This window comes from Lissotriton vulgaris, chromosome 11, assembly GCF_964263255.1.
Source record: "Lissotriton vulgaris chromosome 11, aLisVul1.2, whole genome shotgun sequence".
Lineage (NCBI taxonomy): Eukaryota > Metazoa > Chordata > Amphibia > Caudata > Salamandridae > Lissotriton > Lissotriton vulgaris.
Genome location: NC_141699.1, coordinates 340,299,428 through 340,324,187, shown reverse-complemented (window position 1 = coordinate 340,324,187; position 24,760 = coordinate 340,299,428). Strand labels below are relative to the sequence as shown.

The following is a 24,760-nucleotide window of genomic DNA, read 5'->3' as shown; positions in this document are numbered from 1 at the left end:
CGTTCAAGTCACGCAATCAATTTACCAGCCTTGTCTCCATGTTCATATATTCGACTTTGGGTCATGTTATAAAACAGTAATGTTAAATCCAACTTCATTGGTAAACAGGATTTATCATTACCATTCCAAACATATCAAACAGGAAAAAGCTACTCCTCTGTGATCAGGAATTGCAGCTTACAATTGTGTAAATGAATTCTGAATGCTGGCCTATGAGAGGGCTAGGCCTCACATCAGTGAAAAGTGAAATAGGCTGTTTATCACTACCAGGACATTCAAAACATAGAAGCGCACGCACCTTTACTTACATAGCACCCTACCCTTAGTGTTACTTAGGGCCTACCTCAGGGGTGACTTATATGTAAAAAAAGGAAAGTTTAAGGCTTCACAAGTAGTTTTAAGTGCTATTCCGAAGTGGCAGTAAATTGCACACACAGGCACTGCCATGACAGGCCTGAGACAGGCTTGAAAGGCTACTTCTGTGGGTGGCACAATCATTACTGCAGTTCACTAGTAGCATTTGAAGAACAGGCCCTGAGTATATGGGATACCACTTTACAAGGGACTTGCCAGTCCAACAAATATACACCAATGTCATCATGTTTATGGGAGAAGCAAATGCACTTTAGCACAGGTCAGCAGTGGTAGAGTGTTCAGAATCCTAAGGCCAACAAAAATGGGAGGCAAAAAGCAAAGGTTTGGGGGAAAGACCCCCCTAAGGATGACAGGTCTTTACTAATTACGCAAAGGCACGTGCATCACTTCAATTCATCCTTGCCAACCCTGACATTAACTTCGGTATGCACACCATAAGGCCTGCTGTCGGTTCACTCGATCTCGAATATTAACAGCTGCAACGATCAATATATATGTATGCGCAACTACTAACGGTACTCACTTTCAAGATGGCCCTTACTGTCTCCATAACGCCCTATTGAATTGGTGTTCGTACCTACATGCAGCGTCACTTCCATGTGCCGCCCATATCTGGAGCACCCCATCGCCTCATCAACCACTCGGCTAATTCCTTAGGAGCAGAGCTCACAGATACCTCTGCATGATGCCTTCTCTATACTAATACCTGCCATATTACGGTAAGTGCCCTTTCGAAACTCCCCGACAACGCCGGTCCGACCCCACCCTACTGCTAATTTTTTAAGTTTCCCTCAGGCTTGGGTATCATAAATCCCCTACCGTCTAACCACCTAACCACTCCTGGACGGGACATCGCATAACAGTGCAACCCTCCAACTTGACGGCAGATCGTGACTTATTCTCCCTTTTTATATATTCTCCTGTAAGCAATTGCTCTCCCACATTTCACTTGTCACAATTACTCCCACTTTCCCACCATTCCAGTCATTGTTTCTCTTCTCCTCCCCAGGCCACTCACCTCCAATGAAGCCTGAGCATCCACACAATTACTAGACACCATTGACTTATCAATACCAGTAAGCCTCCTTCATCCTGAAATGTTTAACATTCCTGGTCACGCACTGCCTGCTCCAGTGCACCTTTTCCGTCCCATCATGATCACTTCATTTGCTCATGCACTGCCTCTCCCACTGAGTAATGCTCGCAAGTCCGGCAATTTTGGTTGTTCGTGCCTATCTCACACCTTTTTTATTCGTGATCTACCCTACATTTGTGTGCACCACTTGACCAGGCTCAACTAGCCTCAGTCAGCATGGACCCAATTGTTTCAGGTTGGAACTCGCCACACCTCTTGCTTGTCGCTTTGCACTTTACCATCCGCTTGTCCCGAATACATGGTTGAACATTGCGCGTGCTGAGACACATCCACTGCATGTCTATGCTCCCTTGCTTGAGTCCTCATTGTCACTTTTATTGGTAGATTTCTGACCAATAATCACCTACTGGCATTGGAAATTAATCACCTCAATGGATCTCCATTCGCTGGTCCACTTGTATAGTAATGGAAGCGTTTGTCTGAATTGTATACCACATTACATGACCTTACCTTTGTGATATGCTGTAATTTAACTCCTTTCCTCTTGTTTTCTCTACACCCCATTCCCTACCTTCCTCTTCCTCTACTTATCCAGGCAACTTCTCAGGCACTTGTTTTATTGCTTAGTCCTGATGGTGATCCCCTAACCATGTAGGGATTGAAATGTCGTTGACACTTGCATCTTAACTCTATACTGTAAATTGAAATTAATTGTGGAGTGCAAGATATATTTTTGATTGTGGCTTCTGCTTATCTATATTTTGTCAATTTGAAAGTCACTTTTAAGTCACCTGCCTGTGGTAGGGAAATTGGCTGACTTCCCAATACCCTGTCACGTCCTGCTCACTCACCTTTTTCAAATATTGTTTTGTTGTCATTAATTTGTGAATAAAATCCTTAACTGTCAATTGAGACACTAATAGACCCAATGTTGATTGTGAAATTGTGGTACTTTACTAATTTACCTTGCAAGGGGCCATTGTCTCTCTCAGCAAAGGTCTAACAGTGTGGTAAAGTCAAACTCACGACCTAACGATTACAGCAGGTGTCAGCGGAGAGCTTTTAAATCGCTGCATCATCTTGCCATCTTGGTCCATTAGCAAATTACATTCTTGCAGCTGATAACTTCCATGATGTGCAAGTTACAAGGTTAAATCCAAACAAGACAACTTCAGCTTTCATTCATCAGATGTCAATAAACTGAATACCATTAGATTGGCTAACGCTGGTTGGATGTGTGGTACAAAGTGCTAAATAAAAAGAAGTTATTACTGTTTGTGCTACATCTGTACAGATGGTACTACTGCTTGTTCATAAAGTTTAGGCTAAGAACATAGGTTAATTTCTGCATCTGTAGATAAATGTGTTGCCACCCTTATACATATCATGCATCATGTGACTGTGCCATGAGGGGTGCAGAGATGGCGTGTCTCTAGATTTAATTAAAATGTATGGAGTGTGCACAATATCCAGAGGTCATTTCTATCTCCTGATTACACATAGACATGTGGAAAGTGACTGAAATCAAAACAGCAAGAAGGCACACATAGACTAGACCCTGCTCTAGGACAAAGGTTAAAGGCTCTGTTCTGTGTTTAAGCACATGGGGAAATTCTGGGTCACATCATTCTGGGAAGTTTCCTATTGTGGCACACTAAGAACAGCGAAATCATGGCAGGAAGGTTGCCTGTGATGTTAAAACTGCTTATGATACCTTGTTTTTTATTTAGCGCTGTCATGTCCAACTTTTGTAAATAGTTGGTGTTAGTGTTAACCAAATTATTGGCACATCAATTACTAAATGCAGAAGGAAGGAAGGCTGAATCAGCTTTGCTGGGATTCAAATTACTGACCACCAAATCACTCCATCATATTGCCGCAACTTACCCACAGGCTGTGTCCTCCCTTGGATGGTTAAGGTACTGGATTGGACCAGTGTGTACTCCCCTTTCCCTTTGAAGGTGAGGTTTGCCCCATCGAAGGTGACACAGTGGGGATCTCCGAAGATGGAAGCTGTTAGGGGTACAAGACACCACAGATAAACTTCTGTACAATTCAAAGCATTTCATGGACTTGGGAGCAAAACTCTCTAAATCTGCTGGCCGAAGCATTAGCTACACGATAATAAAATCACTCTCTGATATTTCTGAAGAACTAAATCATATACTAGTCAGGAAAAGCAAACAGAAATAAGCCTAGAGCCAGACAAATATTTGAGATCCAATTCACAAAATCTTTAATTAATATGTAAAGTAGTACTCATGTAGTAATATTTCATGCACTTTTAAATGCCTTTGTGAACTGGCCTCAAACCATCTAAAATAGGAACATTAACATAATAGTCATGTGTAGTTAGCACAATTAGAAAGTACTGTGCCATCTTTGTACGGGATCACTGACATAATATAGAATGACAAAATATAGACTTACCAAAATATAGTCACCAAAATATAGAATGCCAAAATATCGAATTCCTATCTACAAACAGGTAAGTACAAAAATATCGAATCCAAAATATAGTCTGTAAAAAATATAGTCAGTCAAAATATCAAATTTTTTTAAATGTCTTAAAAGTAATTTAAAATTAATGAAATACTAAATATAATTAACTAAAACATACTTAAAAATACTCAAATAACTTTAAAATTAAGATATAATTAATTTAAGTTATTAATAAAAAATTTACAATATTTTATCGTAGGATAGCAGGAGGGTAACATTTAATATTACCACTCCAGTGAGTGCAACAGTAGGGAAAGCGTTGGATAGCGTAGGGGTAAAAAATACTATTCCCACTCCAGTGAGTGCAACAGTAGGGAAAGCATTGGATAGCGTAGGGGTACAAAATACTATTCCCACTCCAGAGATTGCAACAGTAGGGAAAGCGTTGGATAGCGTAGGGGTAAAAATTACTATTCCCACTCAAGAGAGTGCAACAGTAGGGAAAGCATTGGATAGCGTAGGGGTAAAAAATACTATTCCCACTCCAGTGAGTACAACTGTAGGGAAAGCTTTGGATAGCGTAAGGGTAAAAATTACTATTCCCACTCCGGAGAGTGCAACAGTAGGGAAAGCGTTGGATAGCGGGAGGGTAAAAAATACTATTCCCACTCCAGTGAGTGCAACAGTAGGGAAAGCGTTGGCTAGCGTAGGGGTAAAAAATACTATTCCCACTCCAGAAAGTGCAACAGTAGGGAATGCGTTGGATAGCGTAGGGGTAAAAACTAATATTCCCACTCCAGAGAGTGCAACAGTAGGGAAAGCGTTGGATAGCGTAGGGGTAAAAAATACTATTCCCACTCCAGAGAGTGCAGCAGTAGGGAAAGCGTTGGATAGCGGGAGTGTGAAAATTACTATTACCACTCCAGATAGTGCAACAGTAGGGAAAGCTTTGGATAGCGTAGGGGTAAAAATTACTATTCCCACTCCAGAGTGTGCAACAGTAGGGAAAGCGTTGGATAGCGTAGGGGTAGAAAATACTATTCCCACTCCAGAGAGTGCAACAGTAGGGAAAGCGTTGGATAGCGGGAGGGTGAAAATTACTATTCCCACTCCAGTAAGTTTAACAGTAGGGAAAGTAATGATTTAATATATTATTAAAAATAAATTAAATATCAATCCCAATAAAACATTAATTGAAATTAATAACCAATTTAATATTATGTAATAATTAATTAGAAATACAACTACATATTAGGTATTACAAATTAATAACCTATTCATAATTATTTAACAACTAATTAATTTTCAATAACAAAAACTAATTCATAATACAAATTAATACCAATTAAAAATTAACAGTAAATTAATTATCAATACACAAAAAGTATTTTTAACATGTAATTAATTACAATTACATTACTTCCCACCCTGTTCCCCTATAAACCCACATCCCACTACAGAAAATACATTAATACAATTATCATAATTATCAAATATTTAATTGATACAAAATAATTACCAATTAATAAAAATGTATTGCCAATTAATAGAAATTAATTACCAATTAAAAATTAATTAACAATAAATTTAAAATCAATACCAATGAATGAAAAAAATGATTTACTTAATTACAATTAAATTACTTCCCACCCTATTCCCCTATAAACCCACAACCCGCTACAGAAAATAAATTTAGAAAATTAACATAATTAACAATTAATCAATTAATACAAATTAATTGGCAATTAATAAAAATTAATTACCAATTAAAAAATAACAATAAATTCAAAATGAATACCAATAAATAAATAAAAATATTTAATTAATTACAATTAAATTACTTCCCACCCTATTCCCCTATAAACCCACAACCGGCTACAGAACTAAAAAGCAAAATTTAATTAACAAATATTAATAATTGCTAAAATTAATATTTAATATAATTAAATTACTTCCCACCCTATTCCCCTATAAACCCACAACCCGCTACAGAATTAAATTACGCAAAAATTAAATAACATAAAATTCATTACTTAAAATACATTAAACATACATTACAAAAATTAATATACACTTTTCACACATATACTAACATACAAAACACTTTAAAAAAAATGATATTATTAAAAAATCGATATATTTAATGCCTATATTGTATACTTCGATATTTTGACTTCTATATTTTGAAAATCGATATTACTTACCTTAAATTCGATATTTTTAACCACTATATTGTGTCCATTCGATATTTTGTCCATTCTATATTTTTACTTCGATATTATGTCTATTCTATATTTTGGAATCAATATTATGACTGTTTACCCTTTGTACGTTCACTAATAGGGAGTTGGACATTGCAGGGCCATTTCCTTTGTGAAGTGACCCAATGGAAAACAGACATTTGAGAACAACAAGAATAAGTTACCTTACAATAAATGTTCTTTCTGAAGAAATGAGGGCCATGGGCTGAGATGTCCCGATTTCAGGGACAGCCCTGGTTTCTAGACATCTGTCCCATGGTCCCCTCATTTTTATATAAATAAATGCATGTCATGGTTTTGAGAGAGAGAATGGAGTAAATATTCATACAGACATAAATGTAGTTTGGGGGGGGGGGGGCGTGACGCGCCCGAAGGAGATGGCGGCGTTCCTTTAGCTCTCCAGATCGGCAGAGAAGGGGACGGGCAAGACGCGACCTACCAAGTCATGCGAACTCCTTTTGACTGAAGGTAGCGTCGTCGGAAGCCCTGAGGACTGATGAGAAGTGCTTTTAAGGAGTATTGGAGCATATTTCATGCATTTCCTCCACAAGTGAGTGAGGTGCGTCACTCTCAGCATTGCGGCCGCTATTTTGCAAGCAGCGCTGACGGAGTTCGGCTCCTATGCGGTGTTCCCTTTTCCAGCGCGACTCTTCATGTCTCCTCAATTTTACAATGAGCACTTTTCCTTTTGCTTTGGCTAACTTCTACTTGTGGCTCTCCTTCAATTCCCAGCAAGGATATTAATATCTCCTTCTGTCACAGCACATATCGCCATTTTGTGTCTCCTCACTCATGTTTGGATTCCTACGAGCTATTTTCTACGCAGTTGCGCATTGTTGTTGATACCTCCTGAACATTTTTTCTTCATTTTTCACCAATTGCTCTTTTATATGCTGCACTTACGTCACTGTGGACTCTGTGTGCTCAAACCCATGCGCATGTATCTCTTCAGGATGAACTGCCACCTCAACTCTTAAATGACGCTCATTACCTGCTTACATGGCTACATTATTTGTAGGACTTATATATGTTGAGCTAGTTTTTATGATACTGCTGGCCATATAATTTTAACAATTTCTTGGATTATTTTGACTTTAAGACAACTATTTATACAAGTCATTGAAATAATAATAATAATAAAAACACTTATAGAGCGCCTGGCTGCACAAAACTGTGTGTCCCCGCGCTAACTGCTTACAATTCATAAACTGAGGAAGATGAAACCTGAGGGAGTAAAGACAGCAATTATTTAGGGAATAGAAGAGTTTTCAATTTGGCCCTAAATAGTGTTTCGGAGGGTTCCATCCGAAGAGGAAGTGGAAGGGCGTTCCAATATTTAGTGGCCAAAAAACGGAAGGATTTACCTCCCATTTTGGCTCTCGTAATGCGAGGGAGTTTGAATTGCATCATTCCTGATGATCTTAAGTCTCTTAACGGACAATGGATAGTCAGAAGGCTTCTGAGGTAGGTGGGGCCTTTTTTATGAGCTATACGATGGGCATAGCAGAGGCTTTTGAATCTAATTCTTTCCTTGACAGGAAGCCAATGTAGCTTGGTTAAGGCTGCTTTGGTAGATGTTCTTCTCGAGAGGCCTAGCACCATTCGAGCCGCTGCATTTTGAATGCATTGTAGCTGGTGCAGGCCTTTCTGATTGAGACCTATCAGGAGAGCATTTCCATAGTCCAGGTGGGGAGTTATGAGAGCATGGACTAATGCTTTTCTAGCTTTGGTGGGAATAAGGTCGATAATTTTTCGAAGAACCTTTAGTGTGCCGAAGCATATTCCTGTAGTTTTATTAACTTGGGATTTGCCAGAGAGATCCGAATCTAGTATGATCCCTAGGTTTCTTACCGATTTAACGGGATTGGGTAGTTCTCCCAGTTCACTAGGCCACCATGCGTGAGACCATATGGAGGTTTCCTTCCCTACCACCAGCACCTCTGTCTTGTCGCCATTTAAACGGAGACAATTGTTGTCCATCCAGGTGGCTACAGCCGCCATACAGTTGGAAAAGTTGGCGGCATAGTCTTTACTATCCGGTGTTAATTTGAACATTAATTGAGTATCGTCAGCGTAGCTGACAATGCCCACCCCAAAATTCTCTATAACGTGTGCCAGGGGTTCCATATAGATGTTGAATAAAGTAGGGCTCAAACTGGAGCCCTGTGGAACCCCATGGTTCACGCTGCGAGGAGATGACTTAAAGGGTGGGCAATACAGCTGGAACGATCTATCAGTAAGGAAGGATTCCATCCAGGCAAGACCAGATCCTGTCACACCTAAATCCGAGAGGCGAGACAACAGCGTGGAGTGCAGCACGGTGTCAAATGCTTCACTGAGGTCGAGCATGACCAGCGCTGCCGTCTCGCCCTCGTCCACCATCTTACGGATGTATTCTGTAGAGTACAGGACTGCGGATTCGGTGGAATAACCTGGTCTAAATCCCGATTGGGATGGATGGAGTAATGTTTCTCCCTCCAAAAATGCCATGAGTTGTTTATTAACTATTTTTTCAATAATTTTGGCACAGTACAGGAGAAGGGAGATTGGTCTCAGGTTTTGAAGCTGAGAAATGGGAATATTCGGTTTTTTCTTTAAAGGGATTACTTGGGCTATTTTCCAAGCCTCTGGAACCAGACATTCCTGAAAGGAGAGCGTAATCATATGACTGATATGATTAATAAGTGTGTTTTCCATAATGTCCTTACTCCTTTTCTGCGGGCACACATCATTAGGGGATCCTGACTGTATTCCATTTATGATCTTAAGTAGATCCTTTCTGTCGGGTGTAATGAATTTGTTAAGTGTGAGATTGTGTGTACAAGGAGCTTTAATAGGTACATTAGTATTAGTCAAATTAGTAGATTTAGTGAAAGTGGAATGGATTTTCTCTACTTTTTCTACAAAATAATCTGCTATTTGTTCGCATATTTCCGAGGAATACGTGTCTTGGGGATCTAGGAGTGAGGAATTTGTAAGTTCTTTAAAAATACAGAACATTTCCTTCCTGGGATTATTTGCCTCCTCAATTCTATTTTTAAAGCACTCTTCTCTTCTCTTATCAATTTATGATATTCTTTAAGCTTAGTTGTATACTCTTTCTTAAGTTCAGGTGTATAGCTTTTTCTCCATTTGCGCTCCACTGCTTTACATTGAGCTTTAGCAAGTTGGAGTTTTTCAGTGAACCACGGCTCGGATTTCCTTCTTCTGACTGGAGGTTTGGTGGTCCATGGTGCTATTTTGTCCAAAGCCTTACTTTGCCAAAGTTCGTAATTGTTCCATGTCTCTTGTAAGGATTGTCCCATGACAAGAGGTTGTTCATCTAATGAGCTTTTGAAACGGTCCGGGGTATAGTTCTTCCAATTGCGGCGTTTATGAGAATAAGTTTTAGAAGGTGCAGGCATAGTGAGACTATTAGGTATTTCAAAATTTATCATATAATGGTCAGACCATATTAACGGAATAGGGGGGAATATGTCGATCCCTTCCCAACTAGCAAATATTGGGTCTAGAAGGTGTCCTTGTTGGTGGGTGGGATTAGTGGACAATAATTTTAAGCCCAATGAGTTGAGTGCGGTCTTTAGTGTTTGTGCTTCTTTTGCATTAATATCTTCAAAATGAAGATTCAGATCACCTAAGATCATAAGGTTTTTATGTCTTATTGCCAGCTGGGTCGTTGCTTCTACAAGTTGATCACAAAAAGGGCCCAAAGATCCAGGGGGTCGATAAATAAGTAAAGCTGTTATCGTATTAGATGCATCTAATTTTATGGAAAAAACACCACATTCACTGTTAATGATGGTTTTAGTATTTAGAGTGCACTCTAACTCTTTTTTACAAATGAGTGCAAGTCCCCCACCTCGTTGTTTGTACCTGTCGATTCTAAGAAGACAGTAGTTGGGTGGTATAGCTTCTAAAATATCGGGGGAGGATGACTCTTCTAACCATGTTTCAGTAAGGAACATTGTGTCAAAGTCATTGTTTATTAATAAGTTGTGGATTTCCGATTTATGCTTTATCATTGATCTGCAATTTAACAGTGTCATCTTCAATTTAACTATTGGTTCAGTGGTATTATTTAATGTAGGAAGTGACATGTTACATATATTGCAGTATGCGGGCAGCACTTCAGGGTCTATGGTGTGGAGGCAGGCTTGAGAACTATTCTTACCAATAGTAAGGAGGTCCGTTTTGGTATAATGAATACTATGCTGATCTGCGTCAGATGTTTGTTCTGTGCGAGCATGGAGTCCTGCCCCGCGCCCCGGTCGATCGCGGGGCAGGTGAATCCTCTTTCAACTCTTCATTGAGCCATGTAATATTCCAAATAATCCACTCCTTTCACGGCTGTTGTTTTTTAATACTTTTTCTCTCATTGCTTTGTTGCTCTATCAAATATAGGTGGCTTTTGTCTATTCCCTTCTACATGAAACGCTATATGGGACGTAAGTTACAGTTATTGTGATGTTTCATTATCCTGCTACTGTTACCTTTCTAACTAAGCATTGTCTTTCTCCTTGAACTTTAGTGTTAATACAGGGCTTTATTGCTATGCTGATATTTTACACAGTGCACTGCTTAATTTTTTATGCTATGCAAATGATTTTTTGGTTGTTGTAACTTGGATTTTTATTTATTCTTAATTTTCTTCACTTTACTAAGCATGGGCGGAAAATCCATTCCGCTCGCGGATTTTGCGGATTTTCGGTAAATTTGCAATCCACGAACTCTCGCAAATTTACCGAAAATCTGCAAATTCGCACGCAGCGGATTTTTTTCTTGGTGATACAATATTGCGGCGTGCAGCATTCACTTACCGTCATTCAGCGTTTGCCGAGTTGTTTTTCTCGATATTTTGCGAGTGCTGCGCCATTTTGGATCTTGCAGCGGGATCCCGCGGGAGTTGGCGACGCATCGCGAGAGTTCGCAATTGCGAACATGTAGGTGCGGCGGGCAGCAACAATCTCGCACTCGCAAAATTACAAAATTTGCAATTCTGCACAAGAAATCCACTAGCAAGCAGCATAGACCTTCTGAAAATGATGATTTTTATCAGAATAACTTCTCAGGTTGACATTTGCCTGCACTTTTTTGGATTTGAGGCCTTTTGACTTTCTTTGGATCACTTTTGGATTAGAAATCAACTTTCACAAGTAAATTTGTTTGGGGCATTTCAGTTGCTGTTCTGCAGAAAAACGAGTTTTGCAAAACTGAAAGCACTCAGCAGGTGCAAAAGTTCACTCATCATTAGTAACCATTCCCTGTAGTACTTCCTGAGGGGCCCCTCCAGAGTTCAGTTGCCTATGTTTGTTTGGGGCATTACAGTTGCTGTTCTGCAGAAAAACGAGTTTTGCAAAACTGAAAGCACTCAGCAGGTGCAAAAGTTCAAACTCATCATTATTAATAGTAACCATTCCCTGTAGTTCTTCCTGACTGGGGCCCCTCCAGAGTTCAGTTGCTAGTTGCAACAATTCTATGATCCTGCACTGACCCTCTCAGCAGGCTCATAGAATAGCTACAAGTAGGCCACAAAGGTCCTGAAAAAAAAATTGCACTGCAACAGAAAGCAAATTATAGATAGGGAAGCAGGTGCCAGACTGGAATTTTAAAACAGTGACACATTAATAAATCAACCCCAAATTAATTCATGTCAGTTGAAGCAGGGCAGGTGTGCTTGCTTTTCCCCCCCATAATCTACACTGATGATGAACCAGAGGGTGGCATTGATGTACCAGAGGGTGGCATGGGTGAAACAGAGGGTGGCAGTGGTGAAAAAGAGGGTGCTGGGAACCTGTGATGATGAACCAGACGTAGAAACAACATAGTCGCGACCGTTGCGAGCCGACAAGTAAGTTCGCAATTGCGAACTGGTACAAAACCCTCGCGAACTGGCAGAAACCCTTGCGAACACACAAAAAAAATCCGCAAATTCGCGAGAATTCGCGGATTTTGCGGATTGCGAGTTCGCAAATACGCAAATTAGCGAACGCCAGATTCGCAAAATTTGCCCATGCTTACACTTTACTGTAATACTTACCTTTATGGGCAGGTTAACTAAGACCTCAAACATATCTACTCCTTCACCACGCAAGTTTTTGATTCATACAAGTTCACGGTACCAGTGTTTATCAATGGAAGAACTGTCAGATACCACATCTAAGGGCTCGACCACATCTCCTACTACCTCAATGCCTTCTACTACCAAAGGATCAATTAAAAGACTGAAGAAAGATCCCCCTTCTCCTCCTAAACAAACCACTTCGGTTACCATGGATATTCTGCTGGAAGAAATCAGGGCCTTACGCCCTTTCATTGAAGAAACTAAACCTACAATGCAGATGCTCTCTGACAAATGGTCAAATGTAGGGGAACAAGATACTTCATTAGAACACAATGGTTCTTCCCTTAATTACTCTGCTTCCAAAATTTCTGGCCTTCATAAGCAGATTGAAAACTTGGAAAACAGAAATAGGAGGAACAACCTTTGCATTCATGGCCTTCCCAAAGGAACAGAGGGATCTGATCCCATTATTTTCTTCAAGTCCTTTTTGCCAAAACTCCCCAAAGTATCAGACAACACTAGTTTGAATATACAGAGAGCTCATCGTTTGGGTCCCACACCTTGCCTACAAAAAAAGCCACGGGGTGTGATCCTATACTTTTGTGAATATACTGATCTATTGAAAATCATATCGGCAGCCAGAGCCATAAATTACATTACTTGGTCAGGAAAATCCATTTATTTTTCTCAGGATTACGCCAAATCAACTGCAGATCGCCGGAAAGAATTTTTGGCTCTTGGTCCACAGCTTCAGTCAATGGGAGCACGTTATGGTCTCTTTCACCCCTGCCTTTTCAAAGTGACTTTCAATATTAACACAACTACATACGATGACCCATTGAAGTTGAAGAGTTTTATTTATGCCATTAACTCCGACACAATGGACACTGCTTCTTCATCCAGTTCTAAATGATCATTTGTAATTCATCTCATGAATCTTCCTTTTCTCTCTCGCTGTTTTTGCCTCTGTATTGATATTTTATTTCTTATATTAATTTGAAGATGTAGTTTACTATGTTTCTATTTTCAATTATACATTGTTCTCTTTTTGCCTCCCACAGATATCTGTTTGATTGTTACGCCCTTCTTCATGTTTTGGGGTCCGTTGATGATGTCTTCCTTGTCCGCCTTCCCTCCTGAGCTTTGGACACGTCATTGTTCTGTGTGGCCTCTACCCCTCAACCTTCTATGTTTTGGATGTTATGTAAGTCTATTACCCTACCTATTATCTTTCTATTCTCTGTTCTGATCCCTCTTTTTGATCTCTCTCACATTTCATGGCTTATACCACCTGATTTTTTCCTTCCAATATCCTTTTCTAGCTTGACCTCTTGTGATCTTTCTAATCTATCTTGGTTCTATCTTTCTCTCTTTCTTTTCCTTTTCAGTTCTTGTTTTCAAATGTTTCAATGTATATACAGTTGGATTGATGTTATTTATAGTTCACTTAGATTAAGATTTTATATTTATTGGCTTTCGTTACAGTTTTACACTTTTATGATATGCCTTTAAAAGTTGTTTCATGGAACGTTAGGGGTTTGCACTTGGCCAAGCTTAATATTGATATTGCTTGTATACAGGAGACACATTTATCAGCTGAAGAATCCGCAAAGTTGAAGAGGAATTGGGCGGGAGAGGTCTTCTTTTCCCCGGGAGATGGTAAGAAGAATGGAGTTTCTATACTTATTCGTAAATCCCTTTCGGCTAAGGCAATAACGCATTGTACTGATCAAATGGGTAGATGGGTTTTTGTTAAGCTCGTGGTTAATGGTGTCTCACTTTCACTTTTGAATATTTATGCACCCACAAGAGGAGACCCTTCCTTCTCGACTTCTTTAGCTCAACAACTCAAATAACAATATGATGATAATTTCATACTTAGAGGGGTCTGTAATGAAGTTTTTGATCCTTTCTTAGACCGGGAGTCATCGAGTCCTTTCATGTCTCATAGTTCTCACAAACTTTTTACACAAACAATTAAGCAACATAAACATATTGATGCATGGAGATAATGCAATCCTACACTGAGAGAATGTTCTTTTTACTCCCCGACACATCACACTCAGTAAAGATTGGATTATATTTTTCTCTTGCATCACATATCTCAATCACTTATATCGGCAAACATTGGATCTATTCTGATTTCTGATCATGCCCCTGTTGCCATACTCTTAGACACTTTGTACAAACCTAAAACGACTCGGAAGTGGCATTTCAATAACACTTTGCTTTTAGACGTGGATTTTGCTTCATCTTTCACTTCTTTTTTTCACGAATTCTTTCTCTTTAATCAGTCAGACACCATTCCCTTTCCTGTAGTGTGGGACGCTTTAAAAGCATCAGCTAGGGATTTTATTATAAGATATGTCTCACATAAGCGGAAGAACGCCCAACGACTCACAAATGATTTGCTTGCCAAAATCAAGAAATTGGAACACTCTTACTATTCTTCTAAACTGAAGGAAGGCCTATCTGACCTGCTCAAGGCTAAATTTCAATTCAATAAAGATATGACCACCAATGCTTCCAATTACTTACTAAAATCTAGTGCAAAATGTTATGGGGGTCAAAACAAAGCTGGGAAACTATTAGCCAATTATTTAAAAGTCAAGCAAAATAAACTTAACATAGATTCGGTATACAGCCCGACAGTTCCTTGAAATCCAAAGATGAAGACATCTTAAATGAATTCCTTCAATTTTATAAATCACTGTACACTTCTGAAACCCTTTCTTCTGAATGCACCATAACTCAATTCTTCTCCGAGATCCAACGTTCCCCTAATAATTGTCCTGATCTTTCATCGTTAGAAGCTGATCTTACGCAAAAAGAATTACATGCTGCCTTAAAAACATTCAAACATGACAAAGCTCCTGGTCCAGATGTTTTTACTGTCAAATTTTTTACCCATTTTGCTTCTCTGCTTATTCCTAAACTTCACACTCTCATACTTATCTTTTTACAATCTGGTGCATCTTCTGGTTCTTTTTCAGATGCCCTTATTTGCCTCATCCCTACAGATGGCAAAGATCCGCAATTTTGCAAAAATTACTGCCCCATTTCCTTGGTAAATATTGATTACAAGATCTATTCCAAAGCTTTAGCTTTACGTTTAGAATCACAACTGCCTCATTTGCTAGGATTGGAACAGTCTGGTTTCGTTAAAGGTAGATTATTAACAGATAATACTCGACTATTCTTTGACGTCCTTTCTAAATCATCCTATTCCTCTCATTCTCTAGCTGCCATTGCTCTAGATGCTGAGAAGGCATTTGATAGGGTAGAATGGCCATATCATTTCCGTACACTAGATTGGTTTATTTTTGGTCCAAAAACCTCTGCATTGATTTTCATCCTGTATTCGAATCCGAGAGCGGCTGTATCAGCAAATGGTGGCATTTCCACTTATGCCTAGGTAGAGGTGTCAGACAATGCTGTCCACTCTCTCCTTTTCTTTTCAACCTTGCTTTAGAACCTTTATTGATACGCATTGTCAAAATATAGATATTCATGGTTTAAACTTTCAACAAACTCATGCTCATGCTTATGCTGATGATGTTCTCTTATTTCTTTCACAACCCCAGATCTATCCCCCCGCTTTTTTAGGAGAAGTCGAGTCTTTTGCTTCTGTCTCTGGCTACAAATTAAATAAAGACAAATGTGAAATATTACCACTCACCAAGTACACTTTTCCGGCTGATTTCACGACTTCAGGTTTTACGTGGAACTCCAAATACATTAAATATCTGGGTCTTCATTTTACTTCCTCCATCTCTGGTACAATCACCCGATGTATGGAAAATTGTGCACAAAGATTATCTACCTTAACCGCGAAATGGCACCCTTTATACTTGTCTTGGTGGGGTTGGTTAGATACCATTAAAATGATGCTCTCTCCTATAGTTCTTTATAAGATTTCTAACATCCCGATCTCTATTCCTCTTAAACATTTTTAAAAAATCAACTCCGTTTTATCTAACTTTTTATGGGGACATAAAAAATCACGAATGTCCATCTTGAAATTAACTCGTCCAAAGACAGAAGGTGGAGTAAACTATCCCAACTTTCCTCTGTACCACAAATCTTTCCTAATAAATCAATCATCGAAGTGGCTTTCTGAAACCCCCACAGCCTACCCTCTATGGGCACTCGAATTGTCTTTTCTCTCCCCTTTTTCGTTTTCTGAATATCTCTCCTTTTCTCTGAAACCACAAACTGTTTCTACTCCCATTATTAAGTACACCTCCAACATTCTTCCACCCCCTCTTCTACCATCCTTTCTTGATTAACCCATCTGGCATAATGTTTCCATCCTCCTTCGTAACAAGCCAATTTTTGGGAAATCCTGGAGACCACAAGACCTAATTTGGGTACGTCAATTATATGATCATAATGAGCCCATTCCGTTCCCACAAGCTGCAGTTTCCTTTGCTATACCAGCCACCCTCCGTTCTAAGTACTCTATCTTAACAGATGCAATTCACTCAGCTTATATGCAACATACACATTCGCTTGAACATCCACATACACTAACTCTCCGACCGTTGTTTTCTCTTGGCACAAGAGCTTCTACAATCTACAGGATTCTAAATGGACCTTCTATTCCAGGGACAAAATCTAAGGTAGAGACTTTGTGGGAGGAGGATTTAGCAGTAACCTGGCCTGTGGAGTTGTGGGACAAGATATGGCTCAAGTTGGGGAAATCATCCCGTGGTGTGAATACTACACAGACACTTTTTTTTCATTTACAATAGACGTTTCCTTTCTCCGACTGTTCTTAACAAAAGACACTCTGGAATCTCAGATGTATGTTGGACCTGTTCCTCAACACATGCTGACTTACTCTACTTGCTTTTTAATTGTGACCTTGTTCAGAAGTTTTTGGTTTTAGGTTTGGTCCCAAATTAATTACATTTTCTCTTCCAGCCATCCTTTTTCTATTTTACACATTTTCTTAGGCAGTACGTCTTCTATCTGGGATGCTTGCGATTCTAACACTAAGATAATCGATCTCCTATTGGCAGTATCTTTCCAACAGATTACTAGGAACTGGAAGGACTTTACCAAATTATCATATCAGGCATGGTGGTACGCTATTTGCTATAATCATAGACTAGATACAACATATGTATATCCCCCACATATGGCATTAAAGCGAGTAGACCTTTGGACACCCGTCACACTCTTTATTGATGCCAGTGCCAAGCGCTCTTTGTCCCAAACTCCTCTGCAGCAAGAAGTAGCTAAACCCCTGTGACTTCCTTTTCTTACTGTTATATCTCAGCTCAGTTTTAGTCTATTTATTCTTCTTTTGAAAATTTACCTAATAAGTTAGTTTTTTTACATTAATTAGTTTAGGACTTTTCAACTCTGTATTTCTCTGATATGCCAAACTTGTTTCTCTTTTTCGATTTTATTGTGTAATTATTAATCCAGACTGTTACACTGTATTTATTTTCTCCTTTGAATTGTTGTTGTACTGTATTATTTCTGCTATTAATCTGTATTAATACAGTTACTTTGAAACTTATAAATATAATTTGGGAGATTTTGAAACAAAAATGGGTGGAATTTAATTTCTCAGTTTGCTTGCATTTGGGTCTCATTCTTCATGGGAAGAACAAGATATTTGAGCAGACATATGAGATGAACGGGATTCATCTAAATAGAGAAATGATATGGCATACTGATTAAGCCTGGGTGGGCAGCTACGCTCCGTGCACGGAGTGTGCGTACTGCCGGCTTCTACGCATTTTGCGTAGCAGGCGTAGAATTCGGCACTACGCACGCTCCGCAGGCGGTGCGTAGCTGGCCGCCACCCGCCTCCCTCCCGCCCTCCCTAAATACTTTAATTTAAATGTTAGTAAGAATTAAAAGGCACTTACCTTGCCCGCCGCTGCCCGCCGCGTCCCCGGGGCTCCCTCTCTTCATCGCTGCCGTCTTGGGTACTAATGCGCATGCGCGGGCGGCCGCGCATGCGCATTTCTCACGAGAAATGCGCATGCGCGGCCGCATGCGCATTAGTACCCAAGACGGCGGCGATGAAGAGAGGGAGCCCCGGAGACGCGGCGGGCAGCGGCGGGCAAGGTAAGTGCCTTTTAATTCTTTCTAACATTTAAATTAAAGTATTTAGGGAGGGCAGGAGGGAGGGAGGCCTGCGGTGCGTAGTGGGGCTACGCGGAGTGCGGAGGTGGGCGTAGTTTCTCGCCCACTTCACATATCTCCGTGAAGCCCCACTACGCCCACTACGCCCAGGGCTAATACTGATCACCTATAATTTGTGACTTATGGTTGGTTACATAACCTCCTACATAAAGAGAAACATTGCACAATAAGTTTTAAAGATCCCTTTTTTTTTACCAAATTAATCCCTAAAGCAAAAATCCAAGTGGGGTATTTGGGCGTGTGAACTCTAAATAGGACTGGGAAGAGAGATTAAGATACACATCTGTTAATGATATCTGGCTATTATCTATATCAGTCAAATTATCTATCATCCTGATGAAGACATATTATTTGAAGAGCGCAGAAACTATGAGAATATAGTCAATATTCCAAGACATAGAGCTCGATTCACAGAACTAACTTAAGACAAAATCCTAAACTTACTAACATTTTGGTATTCGCGGAAAGCACTTACTCATTTTGGTATTCACAAAAGGCACTTACTAATTTTGGTATTCACTGAAGGCACTTAATCATTGATGAGTAAGTGCCTCCTATGAATACCAAAATCAGTAACTTACTCATTTTGAGTAATAAATTACTCATTGATGAGTAAGTGTCTTCTGTGAATACCAAAAAATTAGCGGGCGGGGGTGTGATGAGGTGGCGAGGCCTGAAGGGATGGAGGAAATAAAAAATAATTTTTAAAAACTTACTTTCAGCCGGCCGCGTCCTGTGTTGTGCTCCTCTGCTCCTTCCTCTTCTTCAGTCAAAGGCTCCAAGCCTGCCCTACACCGAATCCTGAAACTGCTCTCACATGAGAGCAGCTTCAGATGGCCTGAGCACTCTCGATTGCCGCTCCAGGATGTACTGGGAGACTGCGCCTGCCCTCTTCATCCCCAGCAATGCAGCTGGTGTTTGAGAGAGCTTCACTGTGCATGCAGGTTTGGCCAGCTAAACCGCCATGTGCAGTGAAGGGAGTGCACACACCACTCCCATCAGTTTTGTCAACCCCCAGACCCTGCCCCCAAGGTCTTTCCCGAGGTTTTTGGGGGGTGCGACGCTCCCCCTCCATAGAGGAGGAGCCGCTGCTGCTTTAAAGCACAGGTACATTTTCTTTTTGATTATTGTTGTGTTCTAATGTTAGACGCCAGCGGCGCCAAACATGCGTAGCGTAAGACCACGTGACCACTGCTAATAAATAGGGTCCCGCCACGGACGTACGCCAGTTGACGGCGAAGTGTGGACCAGTTAAGCATAACTACTGTGTCTGAGTCTTTATTGCCTGCCGAGCAGTCTGCCACGCGCTAGGCCTCTACAACGCCTAATTGAACCAGCAAACAGCACACCTGGTAGTGGTCCTGATAAGTACACCGACACAACAGCTGGCGACGAGGGTGGGATCGCTCTCGTTGTGTGTGTTGCACTTTCCTCGTCGGGGCGGCCGCGAGCTCAGTCATCCGCTCGCGGTGCTCGTGCCCCGGGGTTTCCGCCTGCTGAGCGGCTGCGTGATCGTCAACACAGCTGGAAGCCCTGCTTCGGCATCTACACTCGACGATGAGCCGCGCTGCCCCGCGACCTCGCATGACCCAGGAGCTCGCACGCACGCGTGCTATAATTCATGCAGGGAGGTGCGCTCTGAGCCCCAGAAACAAGCGGAGGACTTGCGGGCCTTCCGCTGTGGACCGAGCGCTGGAAGAAGCGTCACTCGTGCGCCTGGCCACGCCCCCTTTTCATCGCATGTGCCGCGAGGGGGAAAGAAAACAGGCAAAAGTTTTCCCCCAGGCCATAGAAACACGCGGCCACGATTGCTGGGCCAGGAGAAAAACGGACACTGGCAGAGGAGCAAGCAGGTTGAGTGTGCCAGCCCCTAATCACTGCAAGGGGGCACAGACATCACCTACACCGCCCCAGCAACACAAGCAGTGGCACAACCAACGTTCAGGCTAGCCAAGGGAGCAGAGAAGCGTCTCTCCAGTCACAGCCACACTCATCAGAGCACAGGGTTGAAACATGGCCAATATACCCCCAATTGAACCTTTTCTCGTGGAAGGATCTCCATCATCACTGGCCCCGAAGTGGAAGGACTGGATAGACGGCCTCCTGATATTCTTTGAGGCAACCAAAGTGCACAAAGATCAGAAGCGCGCCATGGTCCTTCACCTAGGAGGAAAATATGTCCACAATATAGCCAAAACATTAGTGGAGGTACCCCCAAAGAATCACATCTCGCTCATCAATGCCCTGAATGCGCACTTCGAGCCCATGGCCAACCAGGACTATGAGAAATTCATATTCCGACAGGCAAGACAACTACCGGAGGAGTCGCTGGACACGTTCCACGCCAGGTTGAAGAACTTAGCATCAACCTGCGGATTCGCCGACCCCACAGAGGAAATACGAGGTCAAATCATCCAGGGCTGTGCCTCCGCCAAACTCAAGGAACGCATTCTCGTAGAATTGGGCAAACCACTGGCGGACATTTTGACTCTAGCACGCACAAAAGAGCTGTCGAAGGCCCGAGCAGCCCATATGGAAGCGGCGCTCCAGGCGCCGGTCAAAGCTGAGTCGGTCAACAAAGTAACAGTGAGATCCCCGACGAAATGGAACAAGAGAGGTACAGGAAACACCGCGGGAATCACGCCAAAGACATGTGGATACTGCGGGGATAGCCCCATAACACTCCGACGGAATGCCCTGCCAGAGGGAAGCGGTGCTCCGGATGTGGACGCCTCAACCACTTCGAGAAGGTCTGTTGCTCTAAGAAGTTTTGAAAACCCCGACAGGTGGTGAACACCGTGCCCGAGGGAGATCTCAGTCAGAGTGACACGGATGATGACGAGGAGGAGAAGAGAACGGTTCACAGAGTGCACATTATTGGCACCGCCGCCCGAAGAGCCCGGAGGCTGACCCAGTGTGGTGTCCGGGTAGGTGCGCAAGAAGTCATGGCCGTGGTAGACAAGGGAGCATCTCACATGGGGACAAGTCCATCACCACCAACGTCTTCGTCTCAGAGGATGGACAAGGCATGCTGCTAGATTGCCGAGCAGCGGAGGACCTGGGCGTCGTCACATTCGCCTTCGGGGTGCACCAAGAGTCCATCCAGCAACTGATAGCGGAATTTGCTGACGTATTCAAGGGAATCGGGAAATTCACAGGAAAGTAGGTACATCTACACATTGATCTGACCGTTCAGCCCGTGGCCCTGAGACATCACCGAATTGCATTTTGCCTAAGGCCCTCCGTCGAAGAAGCACTCAAGAAGCTGGAGGCAGCTGGAATATTAGAAAAGGTGACTGGCCCTACCCCGTGGGTGTCACCCATAGTGGTCACGAGGAAACCCAAGCAGCCGGGAGTGGTGCGGATCTGCGTCGATATGCGACTTCCCAACGCCGCTATCAAGCGAGAACGCCACATAAAGCCCACCATTGACGACCTCATAGGGGAAATGGCCGGAGCCTGCTGGTTCTCCAAACTAAACTTGCTGTCCGGCTACCACCAACTGGTACTTGATGAGGAGTCACGCAACATCACGACGTTCTCGACACACGTAGGACTCCGCCGATACACTCGCCTCAGTTTTGGAGTGTCCAGTGCAGCCGAAATATTTCAAAACGTCATACAAGAGCTCATTGCCGACATACCCGGTGTGATCAACGTCAGTGATGACATCATGATCCATGCCCGGACGATTCCTGAGGACAGCAACAGACTAACCCAGGTATTCCAAAGACTGCGAGAGGTCGGCCTCACACTGCACAGGGAGAAGTGCGAGTTCCTGAGACGGAAGCTACAATTCTTTGGATATACATTCTCAGTCGAGGGAGTCAACCCAGATCCGGATAAGATGAAAGACATCAAGGAAGCGGCACCCACTTGTATGTGTACGGACAGCCCTTCGTGGTCATCACCGACCACAAGCCGTTGGTCGCTCTGTTTTCGGGGACCTCTATGAAGCCTCCACCACGCATTGAGAAATGGATGCTCCAACTCCAAGACTACAACTGCAAGGTGGAATACCAGCCAGGATACCGAAACCAGGGTGACTACCTCTCACGCCATCCGCGAGCGGCCACCCCAGAAAAGTTGGAGGATGCGGATGACACTGAAGCCTGTGTCACTGTGTATCACTGCCCGATCCTGTCCAATGCCATTATCCCTGGAGGCCATCGCCACAGCCACCCAAGAGGATGACTGCCTGCAAAGGGTCCAGACAGCCCTTCAGCGCGGGAACTGGCACAAGGCCCAGGAGGAATGGAAAATATTGACCCCAGAGGCGCAACACATAATGGAGAGCCTTCACCATGTCCGAGATGAACTTAATGAAGACGACACAGGGTGTCTGCTACGAGGGCACCGGCTGGTGATACCGTCCTCCCTGGCGGCTCAAGTGGTGCAACTGGCTCATGTAGGCCACCAAGGAATGGTCAAAACAAAATCCAGACTGCGCACCAAGGTCTGGTTCCCACTAATGGAGGACCTAGTGGAAGCCATGGTGAAAACCTACGAGGCCTGTCAGGTGGCGGGGAAGGACCGCGAGCTGCGCCCATCATAGTGGAGCCTCGACCACAATCCCCTTGAGAGTGCATCAGATTGGATTTCGCCATTCTTCCGGACGGTCGACACACCATGGTAGCCATTAATGACCACTCCAAGTATCAAGGAGGTCGAAATAATCTCCACCACAAGCACCAGTGAGGTGATACCTAAACTGGAGAAAATTATAGCTGCGCATGGACTGATGCATGAATTGAGGACGGAGAATGGCCCTCCTTTTCAAGGACAAGAATTAGCCAACTATCTCATGCGTTGGGCATCCAACACCGCCGGATAACTCCCTGATGGCCGCAAGCCAACGGCGAAGTGGAGCAATTCATGCGGCCCATCAACAAAGTCATTCGAATCGCCCATGAGAAAGGACAATCACTAGAAATGGCCATATTCGCATTCCTGAGGAGCTATCGACAGACACCTCACACCACAACCGGTGTCGCTCCGGGACATGTTCTCATGGGAAGAGTAGTTTCTGACTCTATACCTCACCACCCCCGGTGGCTACCGAATTTATCCAATGAAGGTCAGATTGAAACTCGACGGCGAAAAGCCTATGCCCAAGTCAGCCAGCGTCGGAGGTCCCAAGTGCCGCAGATCGTCAGGGGAGACCGAGTTCTACTCAAGAATCGTGCCACCAATGGGAAATTCCGTCTGCCCTATAAAACACGTCCATGGACGGTAATCAATGTGAAGGGAACTCTAGTCATCGCAGCGCGGGGCAGGGAAACTGTGACTCGCATCGTGTCTCATTTCAAGAAATACCACGACGGAGGAGTTGCAGCCTTTTCCCCCGCCTCTCCCGCAATCCGGGAGTCCCAATGCCAAGAATCAGGAACACCCCATCACCACCACGAGGCTTGTCGCATGGTGAGCAGGACTTGAGCACGGCTAGTGGAGACGGCCAGGGTCCGCCCGAAGGTACCGTCCTGGACTGTGTCGAGAGCGATCCGGAGACTTCCAACAGTGGAACAGCATCCCCGGCTGGGGGTGGCTGCACGCCGAGACGAGGGGCGTCCCAGTATCAGCTGAGAAGAAACCCGATGCCTTTCTGTCGTCTCCGAGATCATTTCAAGTAAGTTAGCGTGGAACTGAAAGACTGGAATTGACTGTTTGAGCGAAATTATTTTGTGTCCATTATTGTTTTCTTTGTGTTTGGGGAGGAATTTTGTGTTCTAGTGTTTGACGCCAGCGGCGCCAAACATGCGTAGCGTAAGACCACGTGACCACTGCTAATAAATAGGGTCCCGCCACGGACGTACGCCAGTTGACGGCGACGTGCGGACCAGTAAAGCATAACTACTGTGTGAGTCTTTATTGCCTGCCGAGCAGGCTGCCACGCGCTAGGCCTCTACAGCGCCTACTTGAACCAGCAAACAGCACACCTGGTAGTGGTCCTGATAAGTCCCCGACACAACAATTATTGGCATGTTCTGCTTTATTGTAAAGCGCTCTGATACCTCCGGACCATGTCCTTTCTACATAAAATCACAAAAACAATTGAGTAAATGAACAAATAAATAAGTATTTTAAATAGGAGGCCCTCCAGGAGCCATGGGCAGACTGGAGAGCAGGATGGTTAATAGCGGCACCAAGCCACAAGCATACAGGCTCGCCGGAAATCGAAACAGATCCACTTAGAGATAACGGTAGCACAGTCACACAACCACCAAAGATCCCAACAAGTCCACTAGATGGCAGCATTTCCGAAGAAAACCTATATGAATCATCTCTGGAACTGCACTTGTGTTTTCAAGCGTGTGATGTCTGGTCGGCTGTGCTATTGTGTATGTCATTACTGGGCTAAAT

General features: G+C 42.9%; 1 protein-coding gene across 1 annotated transcript in view; it reads right to left on the bottom strand.

Annotated features, from left to right (window-relative positions):
• SUSD2 (sushi domain containing 2) overlaps positions 1-24,760 on the bottom strand; it is a 1,032,760-nt gene that overhangs the window by 771,364 nt on the left and 236,636 nt on the right. The window contains exon 9 of the mRNA XM_086943298.1: positions 3,359-3,484. Coding sequence (XP_086799424.1) covers positions 3,359-3,484 — 126 coding nt within the window. The remainder of the gene's footprint in view (positions 1-3,358; positions 3,485-24,760) is intronic.